The sequence below is a fragment of the Strongylocentrotus purpuratus genome, unplaced genomic scaffold, assembly GCF_000002235.5.
Source record: "Strongylocentrotus purpuratus isolate Spur 01 unplaced genomic scaffold, Spur_5.0 spur5_scaffold_14, whole genome shotgun sequence".
Classification (NCBI taxonomy): domain Eukaryota; kingdom Metazoa; phylum Echinodermata; class Echinoidea; order Camarodonta; family Strongylocentrotidae; genus Strongylocentrotus; species Strongylocentrotus purpuratus.
Window position 1 is genome coordinate 20,782,542 of NW_022145599.1, and position 19,599 is coordinate 20,802,140.

The 19,599-nt window shown below is 38.8% G+C and overlaps 1 protein-coding gene across 1 annotated transcript; it reads left to right on the forward strand.

Annotated features, from left to right (window-relative positions):
- The first annotated feature begins 405 nt into the window (after positions 1-405).
- Positions 406-16,862, forward strand: LOC115918014 (cytosolic endo-beta-N-acetylglucosaminidase-like). Its single transcript, XM_030984448.1, has 13 exons — positions 406-533; positions 2,685-2,877; positions 3,723-3,871; positions 4,864-5,018; positions 6,901-7,049; positions 8,029-8,194; positions 8,900-9,003; positions 9,650-9,758; positions 10,648-10,841; positions 11,505-11,635; positions 13,394-13,598; positions 14,424-14,541; positions 15,395-16,862. The coding sequence occupies exons 1-13, from the start codon at positions 455-457 to the stop codon at positions 15,803-15,805; spliced, it is 2,163 nt and encodes a 720-aa protein (XP_030840308.1). The 5' UTR covers positions 406-454; the 3' UTR covers positions 15,806-16,862.
- Positions 16,863-19,599: the final 2,737 nt, after the last annotated feature.

A 19,599-nucleotide genomic window follows, 5' to 3' on the forward strand; every position in this document is an offset into this window, starting at 1 on the left:
GTCAGAAGCTAAGCTCAAAATTAATGATATTGATGAATCTGTGCGACCATGGGCGAGGACTTTGACCACTGAAAGCGAAATTATTTCAATTATTTTTGCGAGATTTCGCATCTGGAATTTTCACTGTATATTATCCCGAAGAAAATAGAAACCCAAGATCTGAAAAGTGTGAGCACTTAAAGGGATTTTGCAGCACAAAATCATACCCAATGTTTAGGGGAAAATGACTTTCGGTTGTCTAATTGCCCTAAAACCAAAAACAGCCCCCCCCCCCAAGCCTTTTAATACATAATCATTTTTATTAAAAAAACCATAGAGATATATAATAGTAGTATATATCTCTATGAAAAAAACGTATTCTTCTTTTTCTTTGCATTTTTGTGAACAAGTGGCTTGCCATAGTCAAATTGTTACCCTTAGATCCGGATCCGGAGTATTTCGAGGAAGACTCAAAATGTCGTCCCAGGGAGAACAGAAAGACCTTGCTGCTGAATTCATGTCGAAGGTCAAGATTACTGATTATCCTGATCTAGGTAATTGTTGTCATTCAATTTTGAGATCTATTCCGCTGCTGAAAATTCGAGCTGAGCTGTGCCTGTGTTGTGGCAGTCAGTGTTAATGTGTTGTGGCTGTGCCTGTGCAGTGTGGCCATGGGGCGTGCCTGCGCCTGTGCGGTTTTTTTGTGGCGAGCCTAGCCAGGCTGCAGCAGCGCCAGTGCTGCAGGCAGCTTGCCCTGCAGTACCAAGTTTCATGGCTAAATATGCCTTCACACTCGCTCTGGCTGAGCCTTTGAGTTACTTTAAATTTAGTGTCGAAAGCTGGTGTTGGTGTTGTGAGAACACCAACCCCATGCTCCCATAGGCCTAGACCGAAAGCTTCAGTCTCTATACCGTCGGTTGTTCCACTGAGACTAGAACTACGTCTGGCTCCACTAGACCTCCGGTTATAGAGACAGAACGATCGCCTATGCCAGCCTATGTTGAAGATATCACGGCTAGATTTTAGCCGTTAGGCCCCTCCCACAAACATGAACAAACTTGCCATGGCCGTATTGTTATGCCCCCAAAATCCCCCAAAATGTCATTTTACCTCGTGCATATCCAATTTTACATTAGGCGTAGGCTATATTACATCGGTTCCACTTACTAACTTGATTGAAATAATCCGTTTAATGGTCCCTTTTAAGGAAATTATGGGTCAAAATCGACATCCATGTTGAAAATCTTGCAAGCCGTGTTAAACTCTCGCTGCCGTCAATCTCATCCCTACTAGTCTACGCCGAAGGCAAAATGATTATGAAGGAAAAACTGTGCGCCATCTACACGTTCGTAATGGTGTTATCACAGTTTTTCCTTCATAATCATTTTTGCCTTCGGCGTAGACTAGAAGGGATGAGATTGACGGCAGCGAGAGTTTAACACGGCTTGCAAGATTTTCAACATGGATGTCGATTTTGACCCATAATTTCCTTAAAAGGGACCATTAAACGGATTATTTCAATCAAGTTAGTAAGTGGAACCGATGTAATATAGCCTAGGCCTAATGTAAAATTGGATATGCACGAGGTAAAATGACATTTTGGGGGATTTTGGGGGCATAACAATACGGCCGTGGCAAGTTTGTTCATGTTTGTGGGAGGGGCCTAACGGCTAAAATCTAGCCGTGATATCTTCAACATAGGCTGGCATAGGCGATCGTTCAGTCTCTATAACCGGAGGTCTAGTGGAGCCAGACGTAGTCTCAGTGGAACAACCGACGGTATAGAGACTGAAGCTTTCGGTCTACCATAGGCCCAGCCAGTAGGGGCGCTGGTTCGAGAATGAGGATCGTCCGCATAAACGAGGATATCCTCGTAAACGCGTACAAATCATGTCCTAAAAAAATAAGGATCGTCCGCATTTTGGCTGGAAACACAAATACATGCCAGAAACACAAATACACGCCGGAAACACAAATACACGCTGGAAACACAAATACACACAGACGCAGTATAGGCTACATGAAAACAACTGTTCTCACACTGCCAATTTGATACTTTCATTACAATTTTTACACAGCTATTATTAATAGCTGTGTATAAAATAATGGCCCAAAATCTTTGCATGTGCCGAATGTGCATAAATTAAGTATCAAATTAGCAATGCCAACGCGAAAACAGCTGCTGTTGTTTACACACTGCATGTGTTTGTTTCTCCGGCAGAACCAACCAACAAACCAATTTTCCTAAACTTGCTTAATACCTTGTAATCAGCTTTCTCCACAGCAAAACCAAAATCAGTTGTAAAAAATGATACCAAATTGTGCAACTTTCAGATATAGTTCTGAAATTTAATTTTGATTTGTGGACTCTATTTAATCGAAATTAAATTTCAGATCGACATCTGATCCCGTCTTTTTCGTCATGAATCAAGGATAGCTCAACCCAGAGTTTGTTTTTTGTTTTTTTGCACAATTTTTTGATATAATGCACTTGCATTGTAAGGTGTTTGGGACTAAAATTACGTAAATAACTTACACAGCAGACGCTATAACATTGAGGTTTAGCTAGAATGAAGCACTTTGTTCCCCAAAAAAGTATTTTCTGTTGAAATTTACAGGAGTAATCTGCTCAAGATTATGGTATAATGTTTACAATTTATGGTATAATGCTTACAATTTACTACCTTTTTTCTCTCACTTTGAAGGAAACCGTTTTGAACCCAAGACTTCGGAGCCCATCACTCGTCCTCTCGATAGTCTAGATGAAGTCTTATTATGGCAACCAGATGACCAGTTCAACGTTGCCAATTCCCCGCTGGCTACTCCAACGACCCCCGCTGAACCTCGACCTATGACCCTTGTGTGTCATGACATGAAGGGGGGTTACATTGATGATAGGTGAGCAAGATTGACTGTACATGGAAAAGTCATGTGGAAAAGATATTGGCGTGACCTCTGACCTTCATGTGTAGGACTCGACACTGACAGGCACAGGGACATGTGGGCACCCAGAAATTATATTGGGTTCCCCCCCCCCCCCCAACCAAAAAAGGGAAAAGATTTTTTGTACATACAGTACATGTATGGTTCTTGAATACAGGCTCTATAAAGTTCAACTTGGACCCCCTCCCTCCCCCCTCCCCCCCCCCAACAAAAAAAAGGGTGTGGTATCTTGTTAATCTTGTTCATCTGATAATTTACAAATGAAAATTGATGACACAAGCTGCAATATATTTCTTTTAAAAATAAATTGTTACTTGCTATATAAAATGGAATGAATTATAAAACAAAATGCCAGGGCTTTACAATAATTTGGGGGGCAAGGGGTCCGGATTGATCTGTTTACAGTCTGTATGTATGAGCCTTATGTAAAACCTTCATAATGTTGATGGTCCGGATATAGATTTTGGGCGCCTGTGTGTTCAGGGCCTCTGTTTGTGTTGAGCACTGGACATGTTCATTAGTATCCCAAGATGTTTAATTGCTGAAAACTGGAATTCATTATTGCAGAAATACTCTTAATATATATGCACTGATTTTCAGGTTTTTTCCCTCCCTCCCCCCCCCCCCCCAAAAAAAGTCTTTCTCTTAAAAAGCACTTGGATGACAATGTAAATGTTAGTAGTGAAGATTACAACATTTATAGTAAATTGAACCCATGCACACTTTTTAATGGATTACCCAAAGTACATTCATTATATCCCTGCCACATCCTCACTCCATTTCCTTTTCCGTCATCACAGATTTGTCCAAGGCGTCCCCATCAGCTCTGCCTACCGCTTCTACCACTGGCAATACATTGACATCTTCATCTACTTCAGCCATCATTTTGTGACCATTCCCCCACCCTGCTGGACGGATGCTGCTCATAAGAACGGCACCCTCATGCTTGGTGAGCACCCCCTCCCTTCCTCATCATGCATGTGTGTCCCCTTACCCTTAGTCTTCAAGCACAGATTCTAATTTGACACCTTGATAATTATAGGTATTTCTATAGCGCCGTCTATCTAGAAATTCTATTCCGAGGCGCATTTATTATCAATCTGGCTTTAGCCTAGCTGCCATTACAGCGCTCCAGCATTTCAAGGAATTAATTCCTGCCAGGTACCCATTTACCTCACCTGGGTGGAGTGTGGCAAATGAAGTTAAATGCCTTGCAAAAGGACATTAGTGCCGTGTCGGGGATCGAACCACAACCTTTGAATTCAGGTCAATTGCTTAAACCACTCAACTGCGACACTTCTACGACACCTTACCACAATTTCTTAAGCCTTGTAGTCTCATAGCGCAGACATTGTTATGCACAACGTCTCACAAGGGTTTGGGAATACAAAATCCCTTGTCCCATAGCCACTATAATAAATGTATGGTCCTACAAATATTTAGCATCATTAACTTGAAAGTCATTCACTTATGTGATAGGTTGGACAAGCAAAGTCTTTTATTCTTATGCTTTCTTTTGTCAAAGATGTAGATTTTACAGGCTTCAACCAGTTCTTTATATAGTTAGGTAAATGGAAAAAATGAAAGTGCAATATATTGTTTAACCCTCCATATTTCTTACATTTCTTACATGTATCCCCGATTATGCACCACATGTTTCTCCTGTTTCTCATATCCTAGAGTACTGCATATATTGAGCATTGTTCTTGCTCTAACCCCAGCCATTCTAAAAATATATATACATTTATATATAGTTTTCTATATTCTGGAGCTCTGTTTTGGTTCGCTTTTGTAAACTTGACATTTTATTGTAGTGATTTTAAATGTTTTTCACCACAGCTCTTTGTCAGTTGTCCGGTGCTACATTGCTCACTTCTCCTTTGTCTTAAAAAAAACTGACTCTTCCTTTTCTTAAGTGCAACATTCTTTTTGTTTTCACAGGAACTGTCATCACAGAATGGCAAGATGGTAAGAAGAGATGTGCCGAGATGTACGGGAGTGAGGCCGCGTGCAAGAGATTTGCAGACAAGCTGGTCGAGATTGCCAAGTATTACAACTTTGAAGGCTGGCTCATCAACATTGAGAACCCCATTCCAGTAAGCAATGTTCCCGTTAGAAATTGTTGGATGGAGTGGGGGAGGGGGAGGGTGAGGGTAAGGGTGGGGGTGAGGGTGAGGGTGAGGGTGAGGGTGGGGGTGAGGGTGTGGGTGAGGGTGGGGGTGAGGGTGAGGGTGAGGGTGGGGGTGAGGGTGTGGGTGAGGGTGAGGGTGAGGGTGAGGGTGTGGGTGAGGGTGAGGGTGAGGGTGAGGGTAAGGGTGGGGGTGAGGGTGAGGGTAAGGATGAGGGGGAGGGTAAGGGTGAGGGTGAGGGTGATGGTGATGGTGATGGTGATGGTGATGGTGATGGTGATGGTGATGGTGATGGTGATTGGTGATGGTGATGGTGATGGTGATGGTGATGGTGATGATGGTGGTGGTGAGGATGTGGGTGATCGTGATGGTGAGGATGATGATGATGATTTTGGGTGAGGAGGAGGAGGAGGATATCATTTTGCCACACTGTTCAGAAAGCAGGCTTAAAGGGCCCATGACATCGAAATACAAGTGTATTCCTGTTGGTGTGCAGTCCTGCATACATCACATATTTTGATATGTAAACTTCCGAATTTGTTTCATAGAGTTTTAAATATTTGTTGAAATATTTGTTTTTCAAACTTGCTAAGCTCCACCCCCAAAACCTCCTAATCTCATTCCCCTTGTGACATCATCTGTCAGTTATCAATGAGCCAACTTGAGAAAGTGGTATGTATCTTTGCCGAAGTCGACCACCTGTTACAATTTGTAATACAATAGCAACATACAAGTTGCTGTGTCAGACATGCTGTAGCATCACCAGGAAAACAAGGCAATGATGATGTATTGTACATATGTATGGAAGCATGCATGCATGAACGTGTGCTAAGCTGGGGAAAATTACATACCATTGTCTATTCTAGAATATTAGTTTAGTCTGACATATCTGACATAGCAACTTATATGTTGCTAATGTTTGTGGTATTGTAACAGGTGGTCGACTTTGGCAAAGTTACATGCCACTTTCTCAAGTTAGCTCATTGATGACTGACAGATGATGTCACAAGGGGAATGAGATCTGGAGGTTTTTGGGTGGAGCTTAGCAAGTTTGAAAAACAAATATTTCAACAAATATTTAAAAAATCTATGAAACAAATTCAGAACTTTACATATCAAAATATGATATGAATGCAGAACTGCACACCAACAGGAATACACTTGTATTTCGATGTCATGGGCCCTTTAAGCCTGCTTTCTGAACAGTGTGGCAAAATGATATCCTCCTCCTCCTCCTCACCCAAAATCATCATCATCATCATCATCATCATCATCATCACCATCATCATCATCCTTACCATCACGATCACCCACATCCTCACCATCACCATATTTAGTCCATCATGGTGGCTTTGAATCCAGGACCTTCTGCTCCATGCCCCAAGGATTGCAATATACAAGTTTTGATAGTTTGGAGGACAAAGGTTTTTTTTCAGGGAAAAATCTTTCATTGACTCATTTATGTCCTAAGTCAGGGAATAACGTACCCTCAGTATTTATTTTTTTTCTAAATTCCCCATGCTTTGTATTAGTAGTATTTATTACCATTATTTTGGTGGAGAACCCTGTTTTTGCTATCTGGAATGAATTTGAAATGCTTCTTGTTCCAAGGTTCATGGATTGCTGGAATATTTGGCAACTTTATCAAGCTGAAATTTGAAGTCTTAGAAATTGAAATAATCTTTAAACTTGGCAAAGTATTTAAAGACGCTGCCTTAAAATTATGCGCAGCCCTCATTTATACTAGTGATTTTTTGGGGGGAAGGGGCATGTAATTTCCATCATCAAAGCTTGCATATATATGACCGTTTTACAGAACGGTTCTTCCTTTCTCTGTTTCTTTCAACAGCCAGAGCACATGCCCCAGCTCCTTTTCTTCGTGCAGTACCTCACCAAGCAGATGCATCAACATATTGAAGGGTCAAAGGTCATATGGTACGACAGCGTCATTGCCGATGGCTCGCTGCGCTGGCAGGACATGCTGAATGATAACAACAGGTAGGCATGGTGAATGTTGGAAGAGTGACAAAAGTGATGAATATTTCTCTATTTATTAAAATGAAATAAAATATTCAAGCTATTCCGATTTCCCAGTTTGATTCAGTAGAAGTGATGGGGATAATGAGCTTTTAATTGAAATATATCTGATTCTTATTATTCAGTTATTATCACCACTGCATGCTTTTCATTACCAACAGCCTATCATGTTTTTTAAGATTGAACAATGGACTCTAAACATACAATGGAACATAAAAGTTGATTTGGGTAAAAAGTTTTTAAGGGGAAGTCCACCCTCATAATTAGCTGTTATAAAATGAAAGCAGAAGAAAGCCCTAAGAGAAACAAATGAGTGAAAGTTTGAGCATCCTCCAATTAAAAGTAGGAAAATTATGAATTTTGAAAGTTTTCATCTGTGAAACACAAATTGGCAACACTGTGACATATCTTGCTAACTCCTCTCCAGTTTGCTCTGTACAGAAATGTCATTAACTTTCATTTCTTTGTTATTGATGAAGGAATAAATTTGTTTTATACAGGGGTTTTATAGAAACATAATAATTGCAATAATTATATTTATGTATGATTGAACATTTTCTTTAGGGAAAATAAGACTTTCTGTGTTTTTTTAAAGTACAGAGCTACTGGGAGGAAACCTCGTAAGATTCGTCACAGAGTTGCCAATTTGTATTTGATTGAGCGCAACTTTGAAAATTCAACACTTTCTTTATTTTTAATCCGATCTTGCTCAAACTTTAACTGACCTGTTCCTGTCATTATTTTGCTTTGATTAGAACCAACTTAATTTCAGGGTAAAATTCCCCAGGATGAAATCTGTACTCATTTTTAGTACATGAAGGATATATTGATAAATGGATGGTTCATGCCAAGTGTCAGGAATTGCAGGAGTTGCCTGTAGAAACTTTCTTTTCTCAAGAAATTCTGAAGTCTTTTCTTGAATGTTAAATTCATTCTGCAGAATCTTCTTTGATGCCAGTGATGCCATCTTCTTGAACTACACGTGGAATGAGAACAAGCTGGCCAGCTCGGTACAGAATGCCGGCCCTCGGAAGCATGACGTCTATGTTGGGGTGGACATCTTTGGAAGGAACTGCTTTGGAGGTGGGGGATGGAACACTAACAAGGTATAGTAACATCAAGTATTAGCTTAAGGGGTTGAAAGGTCACAGGATGTACAATACTGGGCAAGTTTTAGGCCACCTTATATATTTATAATGAAGCTCTGAAGCTTTCTCTAGCTCTCTCTCTTTCTCTCTCTCTCTCTCTCCCGCTCTTTCTCTCTCTTTCTCTCTCTCTTTCTCACACACACTTTCTCCCTCTTTTAATTGTTTAACTTAGATGATTTTAAAATTACTCACACCTCAACTTCCCCCATCTCGTCGTCCGCCCCTCCCCCTCTCCTCCCTGCAATTTGTCATTCTACGGTAACAACGGGTGTAGTACCACTTCCAACCCACTTCCAATTATCCATCAGGACAATCCCCCCTCAGTATATTCTTTAAATTCTATTCTTTTAGACTTTTACTTGTTTTCTGTTTACTACAATAACAACCTGTGTAGTACCTCTTCCAACCCACTTACAATCATACACCTGGGCCCGTTGCATAAAACTTACCATTGATGGTAACTTTGCCGTCAATAGCATGTACCATGGTAATAGGGCTCAACAGCCAATCAAAGTCATGGTAGTTACCATTGATGGCAAGTTTTGTCCAACGGGCCCAGGACAATTCCCTCCCTTTCTTTGCCCCCCCCCCCCCCCCCCACCTCAGAGTATATTCTTCAAATTCTAATCGTTTAGACTTTTACTTGTTTTCTGTTTCCTTCAGGCTATGGAAGTGATAAAGAGGCAGGGTCTCTCGACTGCCATCTTTGCTCCAGGCTGGGTGATGGAGAAGCTAGGAGAGGCAGACTTTGTCGCAAACCAGGACAAGTACGTTAACCCATATAGCAGTTCAGTGTCTCTCTTAAGCTACGGTCACAAAGATTTTTCACGAACGATGCGTTTGTACGAATCTCCCTGTTCGTACAAATTCCAGAGTTCGTAGAGAATCGTAGATGGGGCATAGTTTCTTACGTCCTTCTTACGGAGTTCGTACAAACGCTGTTTTATTTTTCGTTTTTGTTCTCGTAAGAATGCCTTATGTTCTTCTTACGTCCGACTTACGGCCATCTTACGAGTTTGTGTTCTCGCAAGATGGTTGTACCTGTACTAAACTGACGGCATTCTCACGTCTTTCGAAGAAGATCTTACAATATTTTAGGTAAATTTTGTCAGGTTGCACTACTGCACTATTGCATTATGATTTGATTATACATGATCATTTTGGTCTCTAAATTGGCAACGCAGTCGGTAATTTGTAATCACTATATTCATGTACAAATTGGCGATTGTTTGTTGAATTTAGTAATTTACATTCATATTAGTTGATTTCATGTCCAGTTTTTAATGTTAGAGCACCTTGCATGGTAGATATGTGCGCCATGAATACATCCAATATTAATTCTGTTAGTGCAACTAATCAGCAATAAACTTTAATATCATCCAATCATTTTTTTTCTCTTCTTCAATGTATCAGGTTCTGGTCTTTGCTAGACTCCTATCTTTACACCCATGGTGTCTCATCTCTACCCTTCGTCACAAACTTCTGCAGGGGATATGGAGAATTCGGTTTCAAATGTGGAAATGTAAGTTGGTTTCAGATTTAACATAACGGTATATACTTATGAGCAAAATTAGGAGACAATTGTCTTTGAGAATCTCTTAGATGTAAGTGCTAATGGCCTTTTGTATTGAATTTGATTTGTTTTTACTTGTTTGAATTGTCCTGAAAGTCAGCCGGTGTTTTAGAGGAGGTCTCCTAAATGCATCCAATCATGTGCCTGCTGTCTTATCATCTGAAGTATTTAAAAAAAATTAAGTATATAAAAATCTACAAAATTATAAGATATTGCATCACAGCCTCATCACAGATTTGCCAATTTTGTCCCCATGAGACAAATATTTTCATTTCATTAACTTAACCCCTTAACTTTAATATCAGTCTGGTTTCATTAATCCATTTCTGTTCTGTTTGGCAGATTTCTCTGCTTCTATTAAGAGCAACATAATCTAAAATGTAGGCCACTGTTACTCACACCAATGCTTTGAGCCCATGTGTTTCCATTTCGATGTGAAACCCAGAGAAACGAGCTGACATCGATATAGCTCTGCTGCATTACCCATGTGTTTTAGGGGGAAATGGACTTTCCCCCTAACATTTCAAATTTCCTGCTGCATTTCCACTTCCACATCAAACCAGCATAAAGACGGTATCAAAATGACATTGAAATTAAAATCCATACTTCAAACTAATAATGCATTGTAGGGTAGAAGTGCATGGGAAATGCATGCCTTTAAAAATCGAGAAACAGACCCAAATCTAAACAAAAAAGTTTTGGTGTGACCTAGGCATAACATTGATGTTCTCTTATAGAACCCACGATGTAGCTCCAACACTGTACTTTTTATCACAGAATGCATGTGAATTATGACATTAAAGTGCATCTGTATTTCACCTCTATTTCCCTTTGTCAGGAGGTGATGAAGAAAGCATGGTGTAATCTGAGTAGTCAGCAGATAGTGCCTACCTATGGCAAGGAGCAGTTCTCTGACGTAGAGGGCGCTTCAAAGAAGACGGTCATGCAGTACGTGGTGTCCGATGCCTTCAACGGAGGCGGTTGCGTGGAGATCCACGGCGGACTGGCAGCTAGCCAGGTCACCAGATGCAAGTAAGTCAACAGCAGGCACGATCAAATCTAACATACTTTATGGAGATGATATTTTTTTTACAAACTGATACCAAATGTGATTTTTTATGAAATAATAAATTGAAATTGAACTGAAACAATGCAAGATAAAATTGTCGGTAAGATGTGTGGAAATTTTGACTTGATTTGATTTTTTTTTTTTTTTTACTCTTTCGCCGCACCCCAACTTTTTGATATTTTCTTCTTTAATACAACAATGAGATTACAGATTTAGTAGCATTGATAAATATATTATTCTTCGATACTGTTCTACTTGTAAGTAGTGGAAAATGTGCATTATTTAATCACAGTGCAGTACATTTCATTTAAAGGGGGTGTAGCATGGCAAATACTGGTTAACGCCATCTACGACTTCTTTTGGACAACTGCACGTAAACAAATGGTCTTGATTTACGGTCAGCGCGCGCGAGCGTTTGCGAAACAGACAAAAGTTTCCCCTTCGGTTTTGCGTATGTTGCATGCACGTGAATACTGCGGTTGTGTCGTCCATAGTTGTACTATACCAGATTAGCCCCGAGTCAGGCCGAGGGAAAGACACGTAGTCTTGTCATGCTACACCCCCCTTTAAAAGAATCAAGTCCAACTTGTAGTGTCCCATTTCTTGATTTTACCCCTCTTCCACAGGTTGTTTGCTACCGGTATCTCTGGGTCACACCCTCTTCTGGTCTCCTACACTGCCAAGCATGGAGATAACTGCAAGATGTGTCTCTACCTATCCACACCAAACAAGGAGATTCTGTTGTGGAATACTGCAGGTAGATAGGAGAACATGTCCTTGACATCGGTTCTAGGACACCTACCCCCCGGACAACTATCCTAGGGGGTAGTTGTTCGGGGGTAGTTGTCCTTGGCGGTAGTTGTCTGGGGGGTAGTTGTCCGGGAGGCAGTTGTCCTGGGGGATAGTTGCTTAGAGGGTGGTTGCCCTAGGGGGTAGTTGTCTTAGGAGGTAGTTGTCCTAGGGGGTAGTTGACTGGGGGTGGTTATCCGGGGGAGTGGATGTCCGGGGGTAGGTGTCCGGATACGCTTAAAATCAGTTTACCCCTTTCAGGCTATTATTGCTCTGGGCCCTGTCTTCTAAACAGTTGGGATTCATCGCAACTTATTTGAGATTGATATCAATCACAACTATGTGCATAAGAGATAGGAGACTGCAAAATTGCGATTAATTCGGATCAGTCGCAAGTGTGTTTAAGATGGGGCTCTGATCTGCTGGGATGGTTCTAATTACAATGAATTGATAAAAGGAGTAACAAATATATATGCGATACAAAGGAAAGTTAAAAGCCGTCTATACTAGTTTGGCTAGGAGGGATTAGACCACCCAGGGTGGTCACTGACAGCTGGCTATCTCATCAACTCAGCTCTTAATTAACATAAGAAAAGAGGATCATGGGAGACGAATGGTCACTGATTAGTCATTGTTTCCTATATAGAGGGAGCAAGTAGTTACAAGTAGTACAGTGGGGCTTTAAGAGATAGTGATAGGAAAGACAAATTTAAGAAAGAAATTTTGTCCAAGGGTAGAAGTTCAATGAAGGCAGTTTTAATACCACCAACAAAAAACATGCCAACAATGACAAAAGAAGCCTGAACAATCACTTGTACTATGGTGTCATTAGAAATAGTAAGGCTTTCAAAGGAAATACTGCAGTATGATGCTATAAGTAATCTACTGAGGGGCTTTTGGCTTATCCGTTTACAAACTGACACCACCTTTCAAATTTGTACCTCAGCTTATTTTAATATTTAACAACACAACTTCTTTCGAAGCCTCCTTTTATCTGGTCACTCTTCTTACATCATTCAGATTATGTAGAAGGAAAGGTAGAATCAGAGCTTCTTTCTCGGCTCAGAAAACTTGACAGAGCAATAAAATCATTGCAATTTGCCTTTGCTGAGACAATTTTTTTTCTTTTTCAATTCAATAAACCATTTGTCTATCTATCTATTTATCTATCTATCGAATGTGTAGTCCTGTAGAAAGAATACCCCTATGATTTCTGTCCTGAACCTAAACTTACCTCATTATGTGCATCCTGGAATATATGCCTTATTATGTTGAAATTTTATCAAAAAACAGAGAAAGAAGATAGTTCAAGCATTTCAAGAAGTACAATTAGAGCTGAACGTACGCATACTTGTAGCGGTAGGATAATGAAACAGCCTACTTTGTTTGCTATTTAGCTTGTAAAGAGACTGCATTATACTGACACATTTATTATTGTCACTATCTACATTGTACATGTATATATACTTTGTGTTTACTAGTTGGTTCATTGTTCATGTTTGTACTTTCATACACTATATAGTATATACCTATTATCATTTGTATCTTTGTGTCATTATCTATGTACAATGTATGTGAATTGTATTCATAAGTCATGCATTGCTATTAATACTTTTGTGTTTGTTTGTACTCTCAAACCCCAAAAGGGGGTCAAAGAGTCAATGAAATTCTAAATTCTGAATTCTATCTAAATTATAATGAATAAGATATTCACTCTCTCATCAAGATGACATGAAGGCAGGCGAGCAACCCATGAGTACCTATGGCCTGAGACTCTCTGCCCTGGTCGACCATTCCACCGTCCCCGACTCCCTCAAGTCCTCCGATCCCACCATCTTCTCTCCTCTGGTTGGCACGTGTCATAAGATCCTCCAGGATGCATCCTTTGGTATTGACAGCTCGGTGGTACCTACCCAAGGCTGGGTGACAAGGTGAGGTTTCCCAAGGGATCATCCAGTCCCTTGGTACAATATGTTTCTGTAAAAATTATCTAGGGTTCTATGGAGCAGTACCGTATGCTTCATAAGATCCTCTAGGATGCACTGTTTAGTATTGACAGCTCGGTGGTGCCTATCTGAGGCTGGGTTACAAGGTGAGGTTCCAAAGGGATCATCAGTGGCAAATGGAGCAACATGAAATATTGCATCAAACTCAGTGATATTTGTGTTCTTTTCTCTTCCGACAAATTGATGCTCTGCAAAATCTACTGCAATGACTTTATTGAGTTTATTCAAAGTTTATATAATTCTTGTCTAAAATAATAAACCATGCTGAATAGGGATCCGATATCTTTGTCTTGATTTAGCTCATGCTGCAATGATAATTATAAAACTTAGGTCAGTCAGGATCCCCATGACTTTTACAAGCTGATCGCCTGTCTGATTATCAAGATATTTATGATTGAAAATCGAAATCAAATTTTGCGTTTGCCAAACGGTTTTCATAATACTACAGTCTATTGGAGAAAACGAGTATGGTAAAACTGGTCACTCAAAGGTTTTTACTTTTTCAGGCACTTCTTGATAATTTTGAAGCACAGTTTTTTTAGGGCTTCAATATAACATCATATCACAGACACTGATAACACGTAGGGCCGTGCATCTCAGATTTAACATTGTTAAACAATTCCCTCTAATATCAAGTTCTGATTATGGAGCCTACTTTTTTTGTTTGGCATAATCACATGACAACTTTCTTATTAAAGTCTTACAGGCCTTTCTCGATATTGACTTTCAATTATTTTTTGTACGATACAGGAACTACCTAGTACCAGAGTCTGTCCTTACTGCTGGTGCTAAGATCACAGAGATTGGTTTGCTTTGCTTCTCAGCAGCTCCTGTCGAGTCTTACTCAGTCAAGATCGGAGAAATCAAGGTGAGTAACAACAACAGACGTTTCATTTTGATGTTTATTGATGGGAAATATTTCTATCACCTCATACTTTAGGAAGAATGTTCAAGACTTCAGTTCATTGTAAATGAGTTTCAATAATTTTTCGAAAGCAGTATTCCATCATGTTATTTACACTCTGGAAGCATGATTTTGTTATACCATCTATATCATTAAAGAAACATAATAATAATAATAACAACGATATAGAGTATTTGTAATGTGCCAACTCCACATGACTAATGTGTTCGAGGCCAGGCCTGATAAAAACCCGATTTTTCTTTTAATTTTCCTGATTTTTCCCGATTTTTTTTCTTCCCGATTTAAAAAAAAAAAAAAAAAAATCAGATTTTTTTAATTTTTTTTTTTTTTTAATTTTTTTTTTTTACCAGATTTTTTTTTTCTTCCCTATTTTATCGTGATTTTCCCAATTTCCCCCTTATTTTCTCTATTCTTCCTTATTTGGCCCTCAATTTTCTTAAAAAAAAGGGGGGAATGTTGTTAAATGCCATTTTTTCCCCGCGAATCCTCTTCTTTTTTTTTTACTCAAGGGGGGCGTGATGGAGGGGAAAACAAAAAACCTATTTTTTTTTTTAGTGCTCACTATCACCCCTGGAGGCGCAATGGAGAAGAACAATTATAAGTACACAAGTCATATCTTGTTTGAAAATGTACAATGCACAAGGGCAGATAATATTTTTTTTTTTTTTTATGAACAGTTGGGTCAAACATCTGTTACTTGTTCTGCTTGCTTAATTGAGAGAGGACATGCGAGACCTAACTATCCTTTATTTTGAAGAAAAAAACTCTAAATATTTATAATTTTTTCAAACGCCAGGTCGTTGACCCCGGATCGCTTCGGGACCAAACACAGCAGGTGACCGACCTATCCTGTCAGGACGTCACCTGGCATCCACCCATCGCGAATGTCGTGGACCCGCACACCGTCGTTTCCCTCTGCGCCACGCTGACCTGGTCCTACCCCGCTGGCCTTGGGGACCACTTTGACATCTACTGCTCCGGCATCGAGCGCGACCCCAACCAGAGCCGTGCCGTCAGTAAGAGCGATAAGCTGTTCGTCGGGAGAGCTCACTCGCACAGCTTCCGCGTGTGTCATCTGCTCATCCCGAAGATAGAGAACGAAGGCCAGGAGGACTGCATTGAGTTCTGTGTGCAGCCGACAACGAGGGCGGGCTTCTCAGCACCTCTACTTGATGTCTCCAGCTGCAAAGTGGTCTACTCCAAGTAGTCTGGGTGAGGTTGAGATTTTCTTTAGAATGTACAGTCAAACTTGTCTATAGCGACCGCCCAAGGGAAACACAAAAAGTGATCTTTGAAGACAGGTTCCTTTAGTACATGCTTCAATGAGAAACCATTTTCAAGGGAAACAAAAAATGTGGTCTTTGTAGACAGGTGGTCTTTATAGACAGGTGGTCACTAAAGCAGGTTTGACTGTATTTTGAGAGTTTCAGTCACTGCTGAATCTTTTTTGTGATGATCATGGTTGTGTAAACAATACTTTTGGCGAACATTTCTTTTATTTGCAATAAGATACTCAGTCCCCACCCACCCTTTTCCGTGTATGTTATTATTCGCTGCAGGGATGACCATGTGATTAATGCAATCTGTGATCAAATTAACAGTTATTACTGATTCATTCTCAATGAGAATATGGGTATGTCTCTTTTCAAGTCAATCATGAAAGTGAGCATCGGATCAGAATCAGTATATTGTCTCTCATTTAGTTAGTGTAGGTCATTAACCACGGAGCAATTGGTGTTGGAGCATGATGTACAACGATCACTTGACATATGCTTTAAAGTTTTATGTATCTTTTCTTAAACAGCAGGTTTATTTGCAACTATGTGTAGGTTTTAGCAATGTGCTATGTTTTTATATGATTTCTTTTATTTGATTGATCTATGCATTGAATGAATACATTCCATACTATATTAAAGTTGTCTGGATTATTTTTTTATTGTGTTGAAAGTACAAAAGATTCCAGTACTTTTGTGAACCCCAATACTTATTTTGTATACCAATTTCACCAATCGAATTTGCAAACTTTCTTAATTTCATCCAAACTTTTGAGTTATTGAAAAAAGTAAATGAGAAAGAAAATGATAGATTTATCTCATCCGTAGTGTATTATATCTATTCCTATTTTTTGTCAATATTACAAAATATCTTGTATCTCTGTATTTGTGATGGTAGCATAGCTAAAATTAAATCCAATCCAGCATTTTCAAAATGTGCAATGAACATATAATGTTGAAAAGGGATTTAGAAGATAACTTGAATGAGGTATTTTTGACTTACTGTTACTTTTGTTTACCACTGTTGACTAGTTGAAAGATGTACACATGTAAGCAAGAATGTGTCACTCTTTTGGCCATTAATTATTTGCAGAGTTTTAATCTTCTTCATGTAAATGATGAATGTGATAATTTACAAATTCCAGCAGTTGGCCCCAGCAGTTTTGTTCTCTCAATTGATATGCAATGACCATAGCATGCAGGGATGCCAGTTTTCAGGCAAAAGCCTGAATTCAGGCCCTGGCGATATATTTTCAGACCATAGTTTAGGCTTTTTGTGTACAAAATACCTCATTCTAGGTGATTTTCAGACCCATCGATCAATTCTAACTGGCATCCCTGAGTATGACAAGGATACTTAAAAAAGATGTAAATCAAAGCTCTTTATGTACAATTGCATGACCTGGCTGAATGCTGATGTGTGAATTTGACTTGTTCAAAAAACCAGAAGCCTATATTTTTCAGATAAGTTTTTTGTGAAACTATGTGTGCCTTGTGTCCTAAACATGTGTGATAAATGTATCTGTGTAGAGATAGTATTTGAGCAATTATTTGCAGGGCTGTCAATAGTAAGATATCTGCCACATGTATGAAGTACATGATTATAGTGATGATGTAATGAGTCCATAAGCCATAAATCTATATTTTCTTGACTGTTTCCTGCCATTAATACTATATATTCTGTAATCAGTATCATCATGTGTGCGTGGGGCAGGTGTCATATGTGAGGGTAAAGTAAAAAAGGAAATGATGTTTCTTGAAAAAATATATACCGGTATATTACTACCGGTATGCCAATTCTGTGCATTTGCAGCTCATTTGGGTATTTGCTACATATAGCTTGCATGTCTTTGTAGAACCCATGCATTCTCATGCATACTTGGGGTCTTGTACCTAGAAATTTTTCCATGCTTCCTTTAAGCAGCCCAGAGTGGCAACAACATGATACTTTTATTTTATTTCATTTTTTATTAATCAGCTATTTTTCTATAATTTGATAAGGCTCCAAGCTAATTGTATATTTTTCAGTGTTTCCTTGTTTGTTTGTTGTTTGTTTTTTGCCCTTTAAAAGCAATGACATTTCATTTTTTTTGTGGCTATGCTGTAGTGCATTAGTAGTTTACGTAGATAAATATATTTGGTGTGAATAAATAGAGCATATACGTACTTATGAAATTTAGATATTTTACACGCATTTCTAATGTTACTTGTAGTTACGGAGCATCATGTAGTAAAAATTATAATCACAGTTTATTGATAGAATTCCTGAGAGGAAATAAACATGTAAAATGTGAGTCCTGCTCGATAATCATGGGTCATGGAATTGTTTTTTGCCAGCAGGATATATATAGTATGCGCTTCGTAGTTTGCCATAGTCTTTCATTGAGGATAAACCATGTTATTATTTGGAGGGGATGGGGAGTTGTTGGGTTAAATATGGCAGTAAACAAAAGGCCTGCAAAATAATGTTAAGATAGTACTCGTGGGAGATATACTAGTTCAGCTTACAATTATTTGGTGAATGAAGGCATGTTTTTTTGTTGGGGGGGGGGCGTTAAAGTAGATGTAACAAATTTAATTTGCATTATTTCATTACCGTGGTGGTATTTTAAAATAGATCATGATTTAATGTAGAAGAAAAAATATATAACTTTCTGAATGGGAAAAAATCATAGCTAACATTAGCTAACAGCTGGAATATAATTATGATGATGCAGGTGAAAAATAACCAATTTGCTGGAAACAAATAAACAAACTATGTATCCTTCTAGCTGGGATAATCGCTAGTCTATTCATACACTGCTTTGTTAACTTTGTTGAGCTTTGTTAATTAGACATGATCTGATAAATTGCCTTTAAACAAAACAGAAGTTTTTCTTTATTAGTTTTTTTTATGAAATGGTGAAAAAATAGCTGCCTGCATCAAGTGCTCGCATGCGCACTCACCCAAATGTGTGTTATGAGCCACAGAAATGTGAAGTCCATTACATTTTCAAGGCTGTCTACAAAAGGATAAATAAACAAGGCTCTATATACATGTGTAAGTGTTAAATGTTAAAGCATTTTGTCCGTTATAGTGCCATTGACAATACAAAGCTCTTACAGCCATTTTGCGGACAGCCAACAAGTTGAGGCTTTGGGCTTTATTGTATTTCTAATAAATTCAAAATTGCTGCCGTTTGATTTGTTTAAATCTAGTTTTATTTTATTAAATTGAGGCTCATGTTATGAAAAGAAAAAAGTGTCTTTCAAAATGCTGAAATCGTTGTGTAGTAAATGAGTCGTGCAGTGAACTTAGTGAATACCAGATAGAATTGAGGGCAGATATTTTTATCAAAAGAAAATGTTGATCAAATTGAGTGCTTTAAAAATTAAGGTAGTTCATAGGATAAATGTATTGGATTTAAAGGGGAATTCCACCCTGATATTAAGATAGTTTGAATAGAAGTATAGCAAAAAGATAAACGGGTCAGCAAAACGTGACTGTGTGACCAAAATGTTAGAAAAGAGCTGTTAAAGATCTATATGTGGTTTAATTTTCAAATTTCCAGCTGAATTTTGTTTAATTTTTTAATTTTTGATTTTTTTTCTTCTTCTTTTTTCTTCTTCTTTTTTACTTGTGTGAGACAGTAGAGATTTACTAAGTGTGATTTCCATAGATACTAAATACATTTATTTATTTTTGTTCCTAATAAAGTCCATATTTCAATAATGACTATTCTTCCAT

Coding starts and splice junctions, on each gene's coding strand:
- LOC115918014 (XM_030984448.1), top strand. CDS start 455: ATGTCGTCCCAGGGAGAACAGAAAGACCTTGCTGCTGAATTCATGTCG. Junction 3,872..4,863: donor GAACGGCACCCTCATGCTTG/GTGAGCACCCCC, acceptor TTGTTTTCACAG/GAACTGTCATCACAGAATGG. Junction 7,050..8,028: donor ATGCTGAATGATAACAACAG/GTAGGCATGGTG, acceptor TTCATTCTGCAG/AATCTTCTTTGATGCCAGTG.